At 37.9% G+C, this 13,865-nt stretch overlaps 1 protein-coding gene across 1 annotated transcript; it reads left to right on the top strand.

Annotated features, from left to right (window-relative positions):
* The first annotated feature begins 1,263 nt into the window (after nucleotides 1–1,263).
* On the top strand, nucleotides 1,264–13,379 carry laptm4a (lysosomal protein transmembrane 4 alpha). Its single transcript, XM_028440130.1, has 7 exons — nucleotides 1,264–1,484; nucleotides 2,773–2,893; nucleotides 6,958–7,034; nucleotides 9,499–9,621; nucleotides 11,374–11,469; nucleotides 11,564–11,662; nucleotides 13,021–13,379. Exons 1-7 carry the CDS (start codon nucleotides 1,356–1,358, stop codon nucleotides 13,093–13,095), a joined length of 720 nt encoding a protein of 239 aa, XP_028295931.1. The 5' UTR covers nucleotides 1,264–1,355; the 3' UTR covers nucleotides 13,096–13,379.
* The last annotated feature ends 486 nt before the right edge of the window (nucleotides 13,380–13,865 follow it).

The raw sequence follows: 13,865 nt of genomic DNA, 5'->3' as shown, positions 1-13,865 counted from the left end.
TTTTATACCTTTATCTGATAGGCCGATATTTGCCAATACAACATTTTTAATTTCCGATATTAATCAATACAGATACAATATATTCTTTTACCCCCTCAACTTCATTTTAGGTCACATTATATATATTTATCCATTGAAATAACAGGTTACGCTTACTTTCAATGGGATGCCCCACAAATAAACATCATATTTGCAAAATAAGGAAAATCTATTAAGTATTTAGTAATGGAAAAAGTGCCTCATTCATTTTTTTAAATGTTTTAAACAACAACACGTATCAGTTTTTTAATATCGATGGAAAATCCAATACTGATGTCAATCAATATTACAATATATGCCAAATATTGGCCAATAATATTGGTGGGCCAATAATATCACCTGTCTCTTGTGAGAAAGGTTAATTGAAGCCATAATTGTTTGTTATGCCACATAAAATGTGAAATATACTTGTAAATATTGTAAAAAAAAAAAAAAAAAGTAATGCTAATAAAATGATATCCACTGTATGGTTTTGAATGTATTATTTGACATTGTACATTAGTTACTGTTATTATGCATTAATCTGACGGTGCTTTCTAAAAATGATACAATCAATAATAATAATAAAGTTTGCAGAAGATGTAAACAAATAAACAGAACATGTCCACATCTTAAATCCTGGCTGTGTAGATTGTTTAATGTTTATAGTTTTATGTTATGAAGTATATAGTAATGCAGAGATAGGAATATTATTTCGAAGAATGTCATGATGATGACATGATTTGGTTTTAATTTTACTCTATGTTTTTGCCTTCTATTTGCAGAGTGGCACTTTTGCCTTTTAAACAGGAATAATTGGTGTTATTTATGTTATATTCGTTCTACATTGTCCTTTCATTGTCCTACCCTGACTCCCTCTTCTCTGTTCCCTTCCCCCTCACCTAGGTGTAACAGTGTCCTCTCTTTTTATATTCTCCCTTTAATAAAGTGTTTCTTACCCTTTCTTGGGGAGGGCTGGTGATGGTCACAATTATGCAATGCATGCAATAAACTACATATAGTGTTGACCTTTGCCAGCATGTGCAGACAAGATTAAATAATAATAATAATAATAATAATAATAATAATAATAATAATAATAATAATAATGTTTATTGTTTATAAAATAAACATGGCTCTTAGGCCACACATTGTCGTGCTACTATTGGACTAAACTGCTGTCAATCAACAAACTGGTCTCTGCCCCTTTCCTGCGTCAGAGCGTTTGTTTTTATTCGCGGTGCGCGCCGGTCATCAAAAGAAAAGTGGGCGTTTCTGCTGCGTTCGTGTGTCTGTTTATGTATTGAAGGGTTCTCTCCTCTGACACAAATTTCCCGATGTTTCTCCCTACGCTCGTAGAGGACATGCATCACTTCAAGCCGAGTCGGAACCGACTGTACACCACCCGCTGCTGCGGATGTTGCCACGTCCGGACCGGGACCATCATCCTGGGAACGTGGTACATGGTAGGTAAAATGGTGCTCGCTCGGCTCTGAGAGACGACTGTTACTGCTGCTATCGTCTACCGAGAGTCATAATCACACTATTTAACGGCCACTGTAGCACACACTGTACTTAGATGGGATACATGTACTTATTCATTATTTTCTGGAAGAAGTCTAAACCTAAAAACAGGCATTTTTACAACGATGTCAATGTTAGCGATTTCCAGCTAATGCTAGCATCGAGTTTGGCTAACATACATTATGTCCGAGTTATTAGCTCAACTCTGAAACTTGACTTAAACCAGAAACAAAGCAGTGTTTAAAAAAAAAAGGCCAAATGTAGAATTAAGACTGCAAAAACTACAGTTTTTTTAAGACAACGCCATGTTGCGACTAACCACGTAATGCATCTACTGGTGCCCTTATTAATTGATGACTTCTGCATTGCTTGTTGCTGTTGGTTACAGCAGATGTTTATGGCGTTTATCGTCAATGAAATAGGATATTTTGTTTCTGTTTTCAGGCCTACTGTATTTTTTTGTAATACAATAAATCAACCAATATGCTTTCCAGATGTTAGTTATACATATGATGTTTTTAGAACATAATTGCATACACATTTATTTCTTATTTATTTTTGTTAAAGACTCTGCTATGATCAGATATGTCTATTAGAGGCTGATTGATTAATCGGCATGGTTGATTAATAGTTTTTTGTGTTTTTTTTTTTTTTTTTTTGCTGTATGAAGATTCTGTGGCTCTGAGCTTTCTGCATTATTGATTACAAATGTCAATACTAGTTCATTGTTTACAGTTTGCCTTTTTAGATTTATCAATGTTTAATGTTTTGTTTTTTTATATGTGGTTTTTTACATTGTATTCTGGAAATATAGTTTGCACTAGTTTACATTTTCCTATCAGTGTCTTTACAGTCCTTATGTTGACTGTAACTAAGTAAAGTTCCTTATTTGAATATAGCTGTGTTCTGCTTCTTTGTCTTAAATTATATTTGGTGTATAATAAGAATTTGTGTTCATGTACAGTATATATCCTGTGTATATCAATGTTGTTATTTCATTTTTCAGCCGATATGTCAGATATCAACTTTTTAAAAACACAAATATCAGCATTGGCCCCCAAAAACCTAATATCAGTCAGGCTCTGATGTTTATATCGAGGAGGTACTAATGTAAACATGTAAAAAGAGGAAGTGACTAGTACTAGTATGGAAATGTGTCATTCATAATCTATTAATTTGGGGGGAAACTGTCAATAAGATGCATCATTTTGTCTGTTTTACAACTCTCAGGTGGTCAACCTGTTGATGGGAATCCTGTTGACTGTCGCTGTGACCCACCCAGAAAATGTTCCCACCATCGACTTGCAGTACGAGGTCATCGACCACTATTTTGCTTCTGACAGGATGTCTGGTGAGCACTGAAATCTGTCTTTACTATAAAAGGAAGAGGGACCCATTCTGTGCATGTGTGTGTTTGTCCTGAACAAATACAGGAAGTACTTTGCGGCCGAGAGTCCTGACGTAATAATGTTGTGCATTCTGAAGTATCAGTGGATATAAAGTTTAAAGCCTCTGTTTAAAGGGAGTTGGTGTTTTTCTGTCTAGTCATGATTCAACACCAATCCTCTCTGGCTTATCCTGGGATTCTTGACGCGTTAGGGATTTTCACTCTCAAAGTGTCAGCTCAGATGTTTTTTACTTGACGTTTTAAGATATTATTTGTAGCTTGGCTTGTTTATTAAAATAGGATATCCATTCTTTCTGTGTTCCCTCACTAAAGTTACAAGCAATGTGAAACAATATTCTTTACAAAATCAAAATCTTTCTACACCAGCAACTAAAACAAAAGAACATCCAACATCCTCACAGCACTTTGTACTACCATTATATCTGCATCCTTTCAAATACATCTATTTACAAGGGTATATGAGATCAATCATTATTTCCTTTTCAATTACAGCATTTTTTTTCCAGCTTCTCTTTAAAGCGTATGGCACGTTCACACCAAACGCGTCAATAGCATCAGGTTTACATAGACAATATATGGTGGACGCGCTTCTAGTGAGCGTCAGAGGTCTGTTTTGAAGCTTTTCGCGCAGCAGACGCTGCAAGTTTTAAGATTTCAAGCTTTTGACGTGCGTCCGGCGCCTCCAACGCGGCCGACGCTATAGTTGGGATTGTTGAACTTTTGGGGCATATCGCGGCGTGTCGGCCAATCGGAAGCGTTCCCCAACCGTGACGTATTCAGAATAATGAGAAGGAAAAGAAAACACTAACTGGAGGCGGAGACAGACGGACAGGCACTCTTCTGCTGGAATAGAGCGCCTGTAGTTGGTGTCCTGGTTGGAGATGCGAGCGCCGATGCCGGTCAGCAGGTCGTCCAACTGGGCACGGGAGAGACGGAGGTAACACTGAAAGCGTCTCTCGTCCGAGCGCAGCTCTGGTGAATCCAGAAACAACGCCAAGGTGCAAATAAAGCCAAGCTACTCTCTGGATAATGTCGAGCCAATGAACGGGAGTCGGAGGCGGCGTGTTCAGCAAGGAACTCCAAACTTTATTCTCCATTCACCCACACTTCTCTATAGCCCTCTGACATCACAGTGCACACACTGAGTCACACCTAAATACATCCAACAGGAAACACAGCCTTCAACACAATGTTCCACAACTTCACAGTCACTGGGTGAATTATGAACGTACAGTAACTGATCGCCACAATATCATCCATTGTATGAACACCACCAGGAGCAGAGAAGCCCCTCCCCTCGACACGTTCCCTTCCTAACTTGTTTGGACACGCGTCCCGAGCGTCTTTGACGCTGGTGACAAGCGTACTGATTCAATGAGCACAAGCGTCCAACTATGGGCATGAGGCACGATTTTGACGCCCAAAACGCGTTTGGTGTGACCGTACATTGAGAGTTTTATTAATTTTAAATAGATGTGGAGGGGGAGGTGATTTTGAGTTGTGACCGCTCTATACATGACTTTTTTTCAGTGCATTGGTTCTAGGCACAGGCAGAGTCAAGCTACAGCCTGTCTGTTGTCATAGCTACTGTACACCTACCATTAGTTGGTAAACTTTGAGAACACTCCCAACAGTTGGGCTTTTGTAACCTGTTCTATGGCAACACCAGTCACCAATCGTCATATATCATGTATTTATTGGTGTAATGAAAATGTCTCTTGATAAACCTTTTTATGTAATGTTTCTGTATATTTTTAACTGTCTTTTTTTTTTTTAAAAATCTGTTCTTACATGTACTAGAATCTTGATTTTTTTCTTTTTTTTTTTTTTTATGGACCCCAGGAAGATAAGCAAAGCAAACATCACAATGGAGACTAATGGGATCCAATGAACAAATAAACACCTTGCACAGAAAGACATAGCTTAGGATCAGACTTCAGGGCTTGTTTACAACCAAAACCAACACACATTAAGTTTTAGCTTATTCTCTACGACCCAGTTAGAAACCAGCAGTCACTCTTCTTGAAGCAACCTGTTAACAGACTTGATGTTTTCCAAACAGACATGCATTGTGGTATTATCAGCATATTTGCATTTTTTTTTATTACATATGGCATAGCATTAACAAAGACAGACCAGAACGTGGTTGACCTGGTTCTTCTTGAGGATTTGTGTATTTGGGAACAGGTTGGACAGAGGAGGACGTTAATCTGTTGACTCACCTGAAAACAAAGGGATTTGGTGTTTGGAGAACCAACGTGCACATTGAGAGCTTACCGCTGAACATTAGTGCTGCCTCATCAATCTGTACTCATCTCTTTCCACTGTTCAGGCCATGTTTAAAAGTTATGTAACCGTTGGAGGGAACACATGGAGAGGACTCGTCATGGCTTTGAGTTCAGATTATGATGAGTGTTTGTCCTCCTGCAGACAAGCTGTGATCAGATATAATATTGTGACTTGTAACACGTGTAGGAATACAGATTATAATATCGCAGTTAGCTGTACAGGCTCCTACGTAATGTGGACTGCCAGGTTCTTTTTATCTGGGACCAGATGGTTTTATGGTATTAGCTGCAGCTGTTAACATCTTGGAAAAATGAAGAATTTCAACTCAAATTGAGCAAAACTAACAAGAGGGGCAGTTGTTTCCTCCACCAAGGAGGTCATATTTAAATCTAGATTATGACAAAAGTGCCTAATAATGGATTATGATCATGGGCCATGGAATATTCCAGTAAATTTTGTAGATAATAGGTGGTGCCTTCCAGTATACACAGTTCCCACACTCCTGAAGATTTTCTTACTGGGATTCACTCCCAAATAATGAGGCTTTTTAGTTTCTTTTCCTCGTTTATTTTATGCAGGTTAAAAAATCATAAACAAACACACACCAGTGTACCTATCCAATGAACACATCAAATAATAAACGGGTTAAAAAAATATGACAACACAATTATAGTAAATATCCCATTTAGCGAGTACTCAATATATTAAACACATTTAGTACATTAGAATAGAAACTATTTGAACCGAATTATTAACCATTCCCAAATTAATCATTTATTCCACATAAACATGCTGGTATAAAATGTATCAAGCACTGTGAATATAATGCTCCAAATATTCTTTAAAATACATTCTAGTTAATTAATTCAAAACTTTAATAATAAATTACACATATTACATATGTACACACATAACTGCTTTATTTTCACAAACAACACAGTAAGTTTCACTTTCTATTTTTAAAAGTGTGATAAAATGGCCTCTACAACGTAGAATAATTCTGATTCAATAAATTACAAGAAAATATAGTATTTTATTGAAAAATTGTTCAAAAAATGGCCTAAATAGGAACTAGTCATTGGTCATTTTTAAATTAATTAAATATTTCGGAGTACCTCCTGTACCCCTGGTTGGGAACCACTGTTTTAGACCAAATAACACTTTTGGACCAGTTTGTTCTATTATGTATTACTCAGTGCAGCTATTCAATTCAATATTTTCTTTGATCACTAGTTTAAAACTTGTCATGTATTTTTAAGCCAGTAGGGATTTATTGACATTTTAAAAGTGAGAATAAAACAAAGCTGAGGTAGTGTTCAGTGTTGAGTTTCTTAGTGGTGTGTGTGTGCGTAGTGCTGCAGCAGCTGCTGTTGTCCTGTCTGCACTTCCTCTGCTGCAGTAGCTCCACACACATCAAAGCCTGAGAGATGAAGATGAACTGGGATACCAGAGGCAGATCTTTTAATTAACCCACATCCACTTTCACTCTAAAGTGTCCTGACAGCATTAGGATGAGAAGGTTGCTCCTCTGCAGCACCAGCCTTTATTAAGGCAGCGTTAGCTACAAAGACTGAGTCCCCAGAGAGCGTTCATGTAAAACTGCTCTCACATTATTACACCAGCACGTCTGCTCGTCTGCAATCAATACACGGTGAAAGCAAAGGCCAACTCTGCACTTGACTTACACTTTTTCTCTCTCTCTCTCTCCCCGCATGAAGAAAATGCCTGTGTTGGATTTGCCATCTCCCTGTTGATGCTCACTATCAGTGCAATGATGGTGTACGGAGCCATTACTGTGAGTGATGCACTAACACAATGCCTGCTTCCAGATGTTGACTCTAAACTGGGATAACGGTCATGTTTTTTCTTATGCAAATGTCCTCTATTAGAATATTCGTGAGTTAAACTAAATGGCCACGATTACATGATGTTTTTTTCATTCGGAATTAAATAATTCAGAATGAAAGTGTTCGGCTTTGTGTTTACATGGAAATAGTAATCCCAAAATGAGGTTTACATAGAAAACATAATTATTTGGCTTTTTTCAATACCGCTTTAGGTGTTGGGGTTGGGAAGGGTTCTGATTGGACAGGGGGCGAACGAGGCGTATCACGTCTACCGCGGGGTCCCCACGGTCATAAAATTCCTGGAAAAGTTATGGAGTTTGAAAAAACAATATTCCAGTCTTGAAAAGTCATGAACTGTTTTGGAAATAATGCCTATTTTATTTTAATATTTAAAATATATTAAACCCCAAAGATGTTAAGCATTATCTCAAAGTGACGTTAAGCAAGTTCCGTATCCCTAACACCATGTGTTGTACATCACTTGGGATAAAAGTGTCTCCTAAATGAAATTGTAATCTCATAATTATATATTTAAACATGGTAGCACTTAATTAGTTGTTTAATGTTACATTCAATAGCTGATGCATTGTTATTTTAAAAATATTGCATGGAAAAAAGTGCGGGAATTATGCTACCAGGAAAAAAACACACAACAATAGAAGGCCACTTAATAAGAACTATTTTCACTTTTATTTTGATTGTACTTTTAAAGTAGCAGCTCGACAGAAAAAGTACAGTTTCACTTTCGTTTGCATGTTTATGCTTCCGTCCAGCCACTCTTTTCATTTTATCCATGTCTTTTAAGGCCATTATTAAATAAATAGTCTTGCTCGAGTCCAACGCTGGATTATGTCGTCATTGCAACAGGACCAGCATGTGCAGAACGACTGGAATTAATTTAAAACAGAATTAAACATATACAAAATCAAGGAAATATTCCATTTGGAATTAAAATCAGAATAAACCACCCACTTAATTTGTATTTAAGGTTCATTTGGAATGGCCAATTTTATTGGGAATTACCGGTAAGTGTTTACAAGGTCAGTTAAAGGAGGATTACATTTTTATTCTGGATTAAAGCGCTCATGTAATTGTGGCCAATGTGAGTTGTATAACAGCAGTAGCACAGGTACAAAGTAAGCTAGCAGACAGATGTAAGACTGCATCATCTCACGACTGTCGTTTTTATTTCCAAGGCCTGCCTGATGGCATCAGAACGGACAGGTTTGTTAGCCTTTTGTTCTGAACCTGCATCACACGGCGATGGTCCAAGGATGACTCAAATGTGCCGACTGCGTAACGAGTCATGCTTCAGCTGTGCAGGTTCTCCAGCAGGACAGATATAGACAGCGTTTCCCCCTGTGTAGTGTCCCTTATGTTCTCCCTCTCTAAGTGTTTTAGCCCCAGGCAGGAAACTGCAGCAGTGCTGTTGTTTTTGTTGTGTTCATAGATGGAGGTTCAACATTAAGCCTGATGGAATCAGAAGGACCACTTAGCCTGGGTTTAAACCTTCTGCCACTATTTGTCACCAGGGTTAGGGTCAATTACATTCCCAACAACAATTATCATTCTCCCCCAATAAGTGCATTACAATTACGTTCTCAGTTACTAAAGTTAAATTACAATGAATCACAATTACTCAGCCTTTAATAAATCAGCCCATAACTCTTAACCTTCCTCCTGTGTTAGCTTTCTGTTAGCATCTCTTATGATAATGGGTCAGTTTTGACCCGTGTCTTGAAATCAGCTGTAAAATACACTAAAAAATATTATCTATCATCTAATTTGTTTTTCATTTTGTGGTTACCTTGTTAGACTTCCTAATCCATCAACATTTTGGTTTTCATGTTTTTGGTGTGGGCGTCTGAGCCTTTTTTCTGTCAGTATACCAGTAGATTAAAAAATAAATAATGGTAGTGGGAAAACTTGATATGAAACCTAATTTTATAATAATTAACTACATGTGCATAAGACATAGAACTGTAACATGATTCCCCTGTTTTTTGTGTAATTAAATTGTAATTGAATTTTTTAATTTCCGAATTTCCATTTGATAACGATTAAAACAGCCAAAGTTTTTACAATTACAACTATAATTACATCATAATTGTAATTCATTATCAATTACACAATTATATTTGACCTCAATGCTGTTTGTCACACTCTTGCCCATTTATAACCAGCTGCTGTAAAGTGTCATTATTTATTAACTCTATTAAACTCCAGATCCAAATTTAGTATAGATATGTATATTATTAGCTGTTTTTATACATGGTGATCCATTCTTTTTATCTGGAACTCATGGTGTAAGGCGAGAGGTGAACATCTGCTAAGTGGTCCTTCTAATCTAAACTATCAGGTGTGCTGTGGCAGAGAGTAATTGTTATTTCTCTCTCTCTCTCTCTCCTCCAGCATCGTGACGGCTGGCTCATCCCTTTCTTCTGCTACCAGTTGTTTGACTTTGCTCTGAGCTGCCTGGTCGCCATCAGCTCACTCACCTACCTGCCCAGGATCAGAGACTACCTGGATCAGCTGGTCAGTGTCACATGGTCCAAAGTCACGCTCTGACCACACCCCCTCAATGTTTACTTTATCAAAGTCCATCCGTTTCCTATTGTTCACCGTTTACAGCCCTCAGCGTGTCTGTGCAAAGTGCAGTTATTCTAGTTTAAATATTATCACTCTATCCTAGATATTGACTCACTATTAACTTGTTTTCTATTGACTGGAGTGTGAGTAAATATTAGTTTATACCTTAAACTTAGATTAGATTAGAGAACCTTTATTAATCCCAGATGGGAAACTCATTTGCCACTAAGTCGCACGGTTCACACGACTCCCACGCATGATTTTAGGCAGGAAAATTAGTATTTAATCAATATTGTGCTCTAGTTTGTACTTCCACTTATGAATACATGATAAAATATGTACAGCACTGATAATGTCAAAGCAATACATAATAGATATCGGTCCCTGCAGGATTTTCACTTTGAATTTATCCAATTTTGTGGCCAATTTTTATGTGATTTGTGGAAATTTTAGGATTTGGGAAAAATGTAGATTCGTTTTAACAATTTCAGATTAAAAATGACGGCCATCATGTGATATAAGCGTGGGAAAATGTGAGCCCTGCTAATATTGTGAATTTGTGTATTATTTTGGAGATATGGAGTATGGAGTTGGAAAATTGTGGATTTTTAGTTGCTAGGAACGCAGCATTGTTTATTCACAGGAGATTTCTGGCCTGGAGGAATAAATTAAAGATTAAACACACACGCACAGTACGATCAAAACTGTTCTATTATGCCGGAATTTTTTATCTTTATGTGTGGGATCCGTAACAGATTAAAAAAAAAAAATCTCTTTAGATTTAGAAAAGCAAATTCAGCCATTTTCTTCTAAACACATTAAATAGATCATAAATGTGTTCATTAAAACATGTAAAAAGCCATTCAAGCATTTATAATTTAAATGTGGAGCTCGGCTTCACAAACTGAGTTTCAAATTTCTCAGGATTTAATGGGCGGGTCATAAATCAGGGCCGCGTTACGTAATGGAGCCCTCATTAGCATAAACCCGACCCTGCTGCTGAAGCACATCAAACTTCCACGGCCTCCAGTGGGCGTAGTTCGACCTCTAGCCAAAAACAAACCACATATTCGGGCTCGGGCATAAAACGCGTCCGCTGGTGCCCCATTTTTAATGAAATAGGCACTTTTATACACCGCAATTTAGTTTTTTGCCTCTAGCGGGCGTAGTTTTGACTCGGGAGGGATGCACATATTCGGACTCGGGCGGAGCAGACCTTTCCGCTGACGCCCCGAGCACTTTTGGAAGCACTGTCGATGCTGGAGCCGCTTTCACACTGCTCTCTCCCATAGACACAGTACATGGAGGCAGCGCCCTTCGTGGTTGTGGTGGGCGTGGTTCCAGTGCCTCTGACACGCCCCCAGCATTTCAGAGCAGAGAGAAGTGCTTGTTTTTCCACGATTTTGAGACTTAATTTTATAAACTTAATTTTTTTCATCTTTTAAATTTGGCTCAGTGGTCAATGACAAACTCATAACACACATTTGTTCTGCTTTAAGTTTCTGTGTTCTAATCACTCTGCATTGAGGGCTCAGGCTGTCTTGTCCAGGGTGTGTCCAACACTGTTTTATTATTTATTGGCTCAACATGGGTGAACTATGGGAAACGTAGTTGTGTAAATAGGATGTAGGTCCAGGACATGGGAATGTAATGTGAAGAAAGTAATTTATTTGTTTTTATTTCTATGTTGTTCCGTAGCCGGATTTCCCTTACAAGGATAACCTGATGTCCATGAACTCCAGCTGCCTGCTGCTTTTTGTGCTCGTCTTCTTCGCTTTCCTCATCATTCTGAAGGTCAAATATTTCCACTTTTTTATTTTCTTTGGCAACCTTTGTGGCATTTAGCGGAGGATTCACTAAAACCACTGATCTTCATTTATCTTCCCAGGCTTACTTAATCAACTGTGTGTGGAACTGCTACAAGTACATCAACAATAGGAACATGCCAGAGATCGCCGTCTACCCCGCCTTTGACACCACTCCCCAGGTATGTGTGACACCCCTCCCTCCCTCTCTAACCATGAGCTCGCTGCATGAGGCACCTGTACTGTGCAATGCTACGTGAGGCCAGCAGGTGGCACTGTGCTCACACTCAGAAACAGGACAAAAAAAGGCATCAACTATGGTATATTAAAAGATCAGTCATTTTAGTTCACAATCTGAACTATAATATAAGAAGAACATTGACAGTAATAGTAACCACGGAGGTTTTCCACAAGGTGTACAGTATGTTCATGGGAAAGTTTGACTCATTCATGAGTTCAGGGACTAAAGTTGGGAAAAGTAGGATTAGTCAACTTCACCCATAAACCCACTCGTCCCATGTCAGACATAGGCAACTGGTGGACCGGGGGCCACTTACGGCCCTCAGTCTAATTTTTGCAGCCCCCAAAGTAAACTCAAAAAATGACTTAAAAGCACACGTTACAGAAAAAAACACAAAACGGCAGCAAAAATGTACAAAATGACAACAAAAGTACACAAAATTATAGAAAAATATATAAAACGACAACAAAATCACACTAAATGACAGGAAATTTTACAAAATGACAGAAAAATATACAAAACAACAATAAAGATTTGCAAATGAATTCAAAGACACAAAACAAGTGAACTCAAAATGACAGCGAAGTATACAGAATGATAACTAAATCACTCAAAACACACACAAAATAGGAGACAATTATACAAAATGACAAGAAAACCAAACAGAAAGCCTGTTTTCTTTCCTTTATTAATGCTCAGATTTTTCATTATTTTACTCTGCTCACATGAATGTTGATAAGTTTGGCCCTCTGATCAGACAATCACATTTGTGGCCCCTGCAGTGATAAAAGTAGCCCGTCTGTGTCTTTTCTCATGAAAGACTTGGTTTTATGTAATAGGGAAATGACTGCATGTTCAAACAGGAAGTGCTGATCCCAAAGTTGGGAGAGTGAAATTATGTGAAATGTCTTGGTACGCTGAGGCCTTAAAAGTTAACACAGGGTTTTTCAAACTTGGGGTCGTGACCCCATGTGGGGTCGCCTGGAAACAAAATGGGGTCTCCTGAAATGTCTAGTAATAATAAAATGAAAAAATATACTGATTTAAATTATATTTTTGAATTTTGATCTGTATTTATTTTGCACAATTTAAAAAACAACACATAAAATTAAATAGAGATACAGTGCAGGAAGAGGAAAAAAGCTCTCAAAGAGCTTAAATGATGATAATTCTTTTACAAATTAAAACACCAAACAACTGTATTCTATACTTTTACTTTCTCACATATAAATCCAGTTCGCCATCACGGTTTTTATGACGTACATTCTTGTAATTTTTGTCTTTTTTTTTTGCTTCCAGTACATCCTGCCCACTTATGAGATGGCCATGAAGATGCCAGAGAAGGAACCGCCCCCCCCTTACATGCCAGCCTAAGCACCACCCCCCGTTGCCCACATGCACTCGCACACATGCGTTCTATGCTTTCTTACATTCCCTCGCCGCCCGCTCTTAACAGCACTGCCCCCCACCCCTCCCCCTACTTCTTGAGCAACGTGAAAAGCAGTTGGAGATGTTTTGGGCTTCATGCTGTTTCTTCTGTACATCCTGGAGATGTGTGAAAACAACGGCTACTTAACGTACAACAAGCAACGGAAGCTCCTTTCCTGTTCCCGGCTTTTTAATGTTTTAGTTGAAGGAATAAAAAAAATAAAATAAAATATGTCTGATTCAGAATAAAGCTTCACACACACTCATCCAGCACCATCCTGTCAATAGATATTTAAAAGTGTGTTTAAAAAAAGAAAATACAATCCATCTAAGATAGCATCTCTATTGTTGAATTGTGTTGCAGATTTTTGCCCTAATTATTACAACTTAGACTTAGTCCATCGCAGTCTTGAATGGAGTCTGTAGCACTTCTTTATTTTTGTCTGGTATTTATTGAGCTTTGCTGTGTTTCTGCTCAGCACAGACGGTGAGAGGTCCATTAAAGGAGAAGCTGTAATAAAGGAGATTTTTCTCAGCCTCTCAAAGAATTACTAGAGATTCTTAATCTTGTGAGCATTAGTATTTGCATGCCTATATGCACTTCTACCCTCTTCTTATTTTACCAGTAGTATGATTTTTATCCTTGTGGAATCATATTTGACTCCAATAAACATTTCAACAACAGTCTCCTCTGCGACTCTGTTTGTGTCCACTGA

This window comes from Gouania willdenowi, chromosome 24 (genome assembly GCF_900634775.1).
Source record: "Gouania willdenowi chromosome 24, fGouWil2.1, whole genome shotgun sequence".
Taxonomy (NCBI): domain Eukaryota; kingdom Metazoa; phylum Chordata; class Actinopteri; order Blenniiformes; family Gobiesocidae; genus Gouania; species Gouania willdenowi.
The sequence above is the reverse complement of the archived record's forward strand: the minus strand, read 5'-3'. Positions and strand labels throughout refer to the sequence as shown.

Bases quoted from the DNA above. Each gene is read 5' to 3' on its own strand.
- laptm4a (XM_028440130.1), top strand. From the start codon at position 1,356: ATGTTTCTCCCTACGCTCGTAGAGGACATGCATCACTTCAAGCCGAGT. The intron at 2,894-6,957 runs GTGAGCACTGAA...CCCCGCATGAAG, and splicing joins TGCTTCTGACAGGATGTCTG to AAAATGCCTGTGTTGGATTT. The intron at 11,470-11,563 runs GTCAAATATTTC...TTATCTTCCCAG, and splicing joins CTTTCCTCATCATTCTGAAG to GCTTACTTAATCAACTGTGT.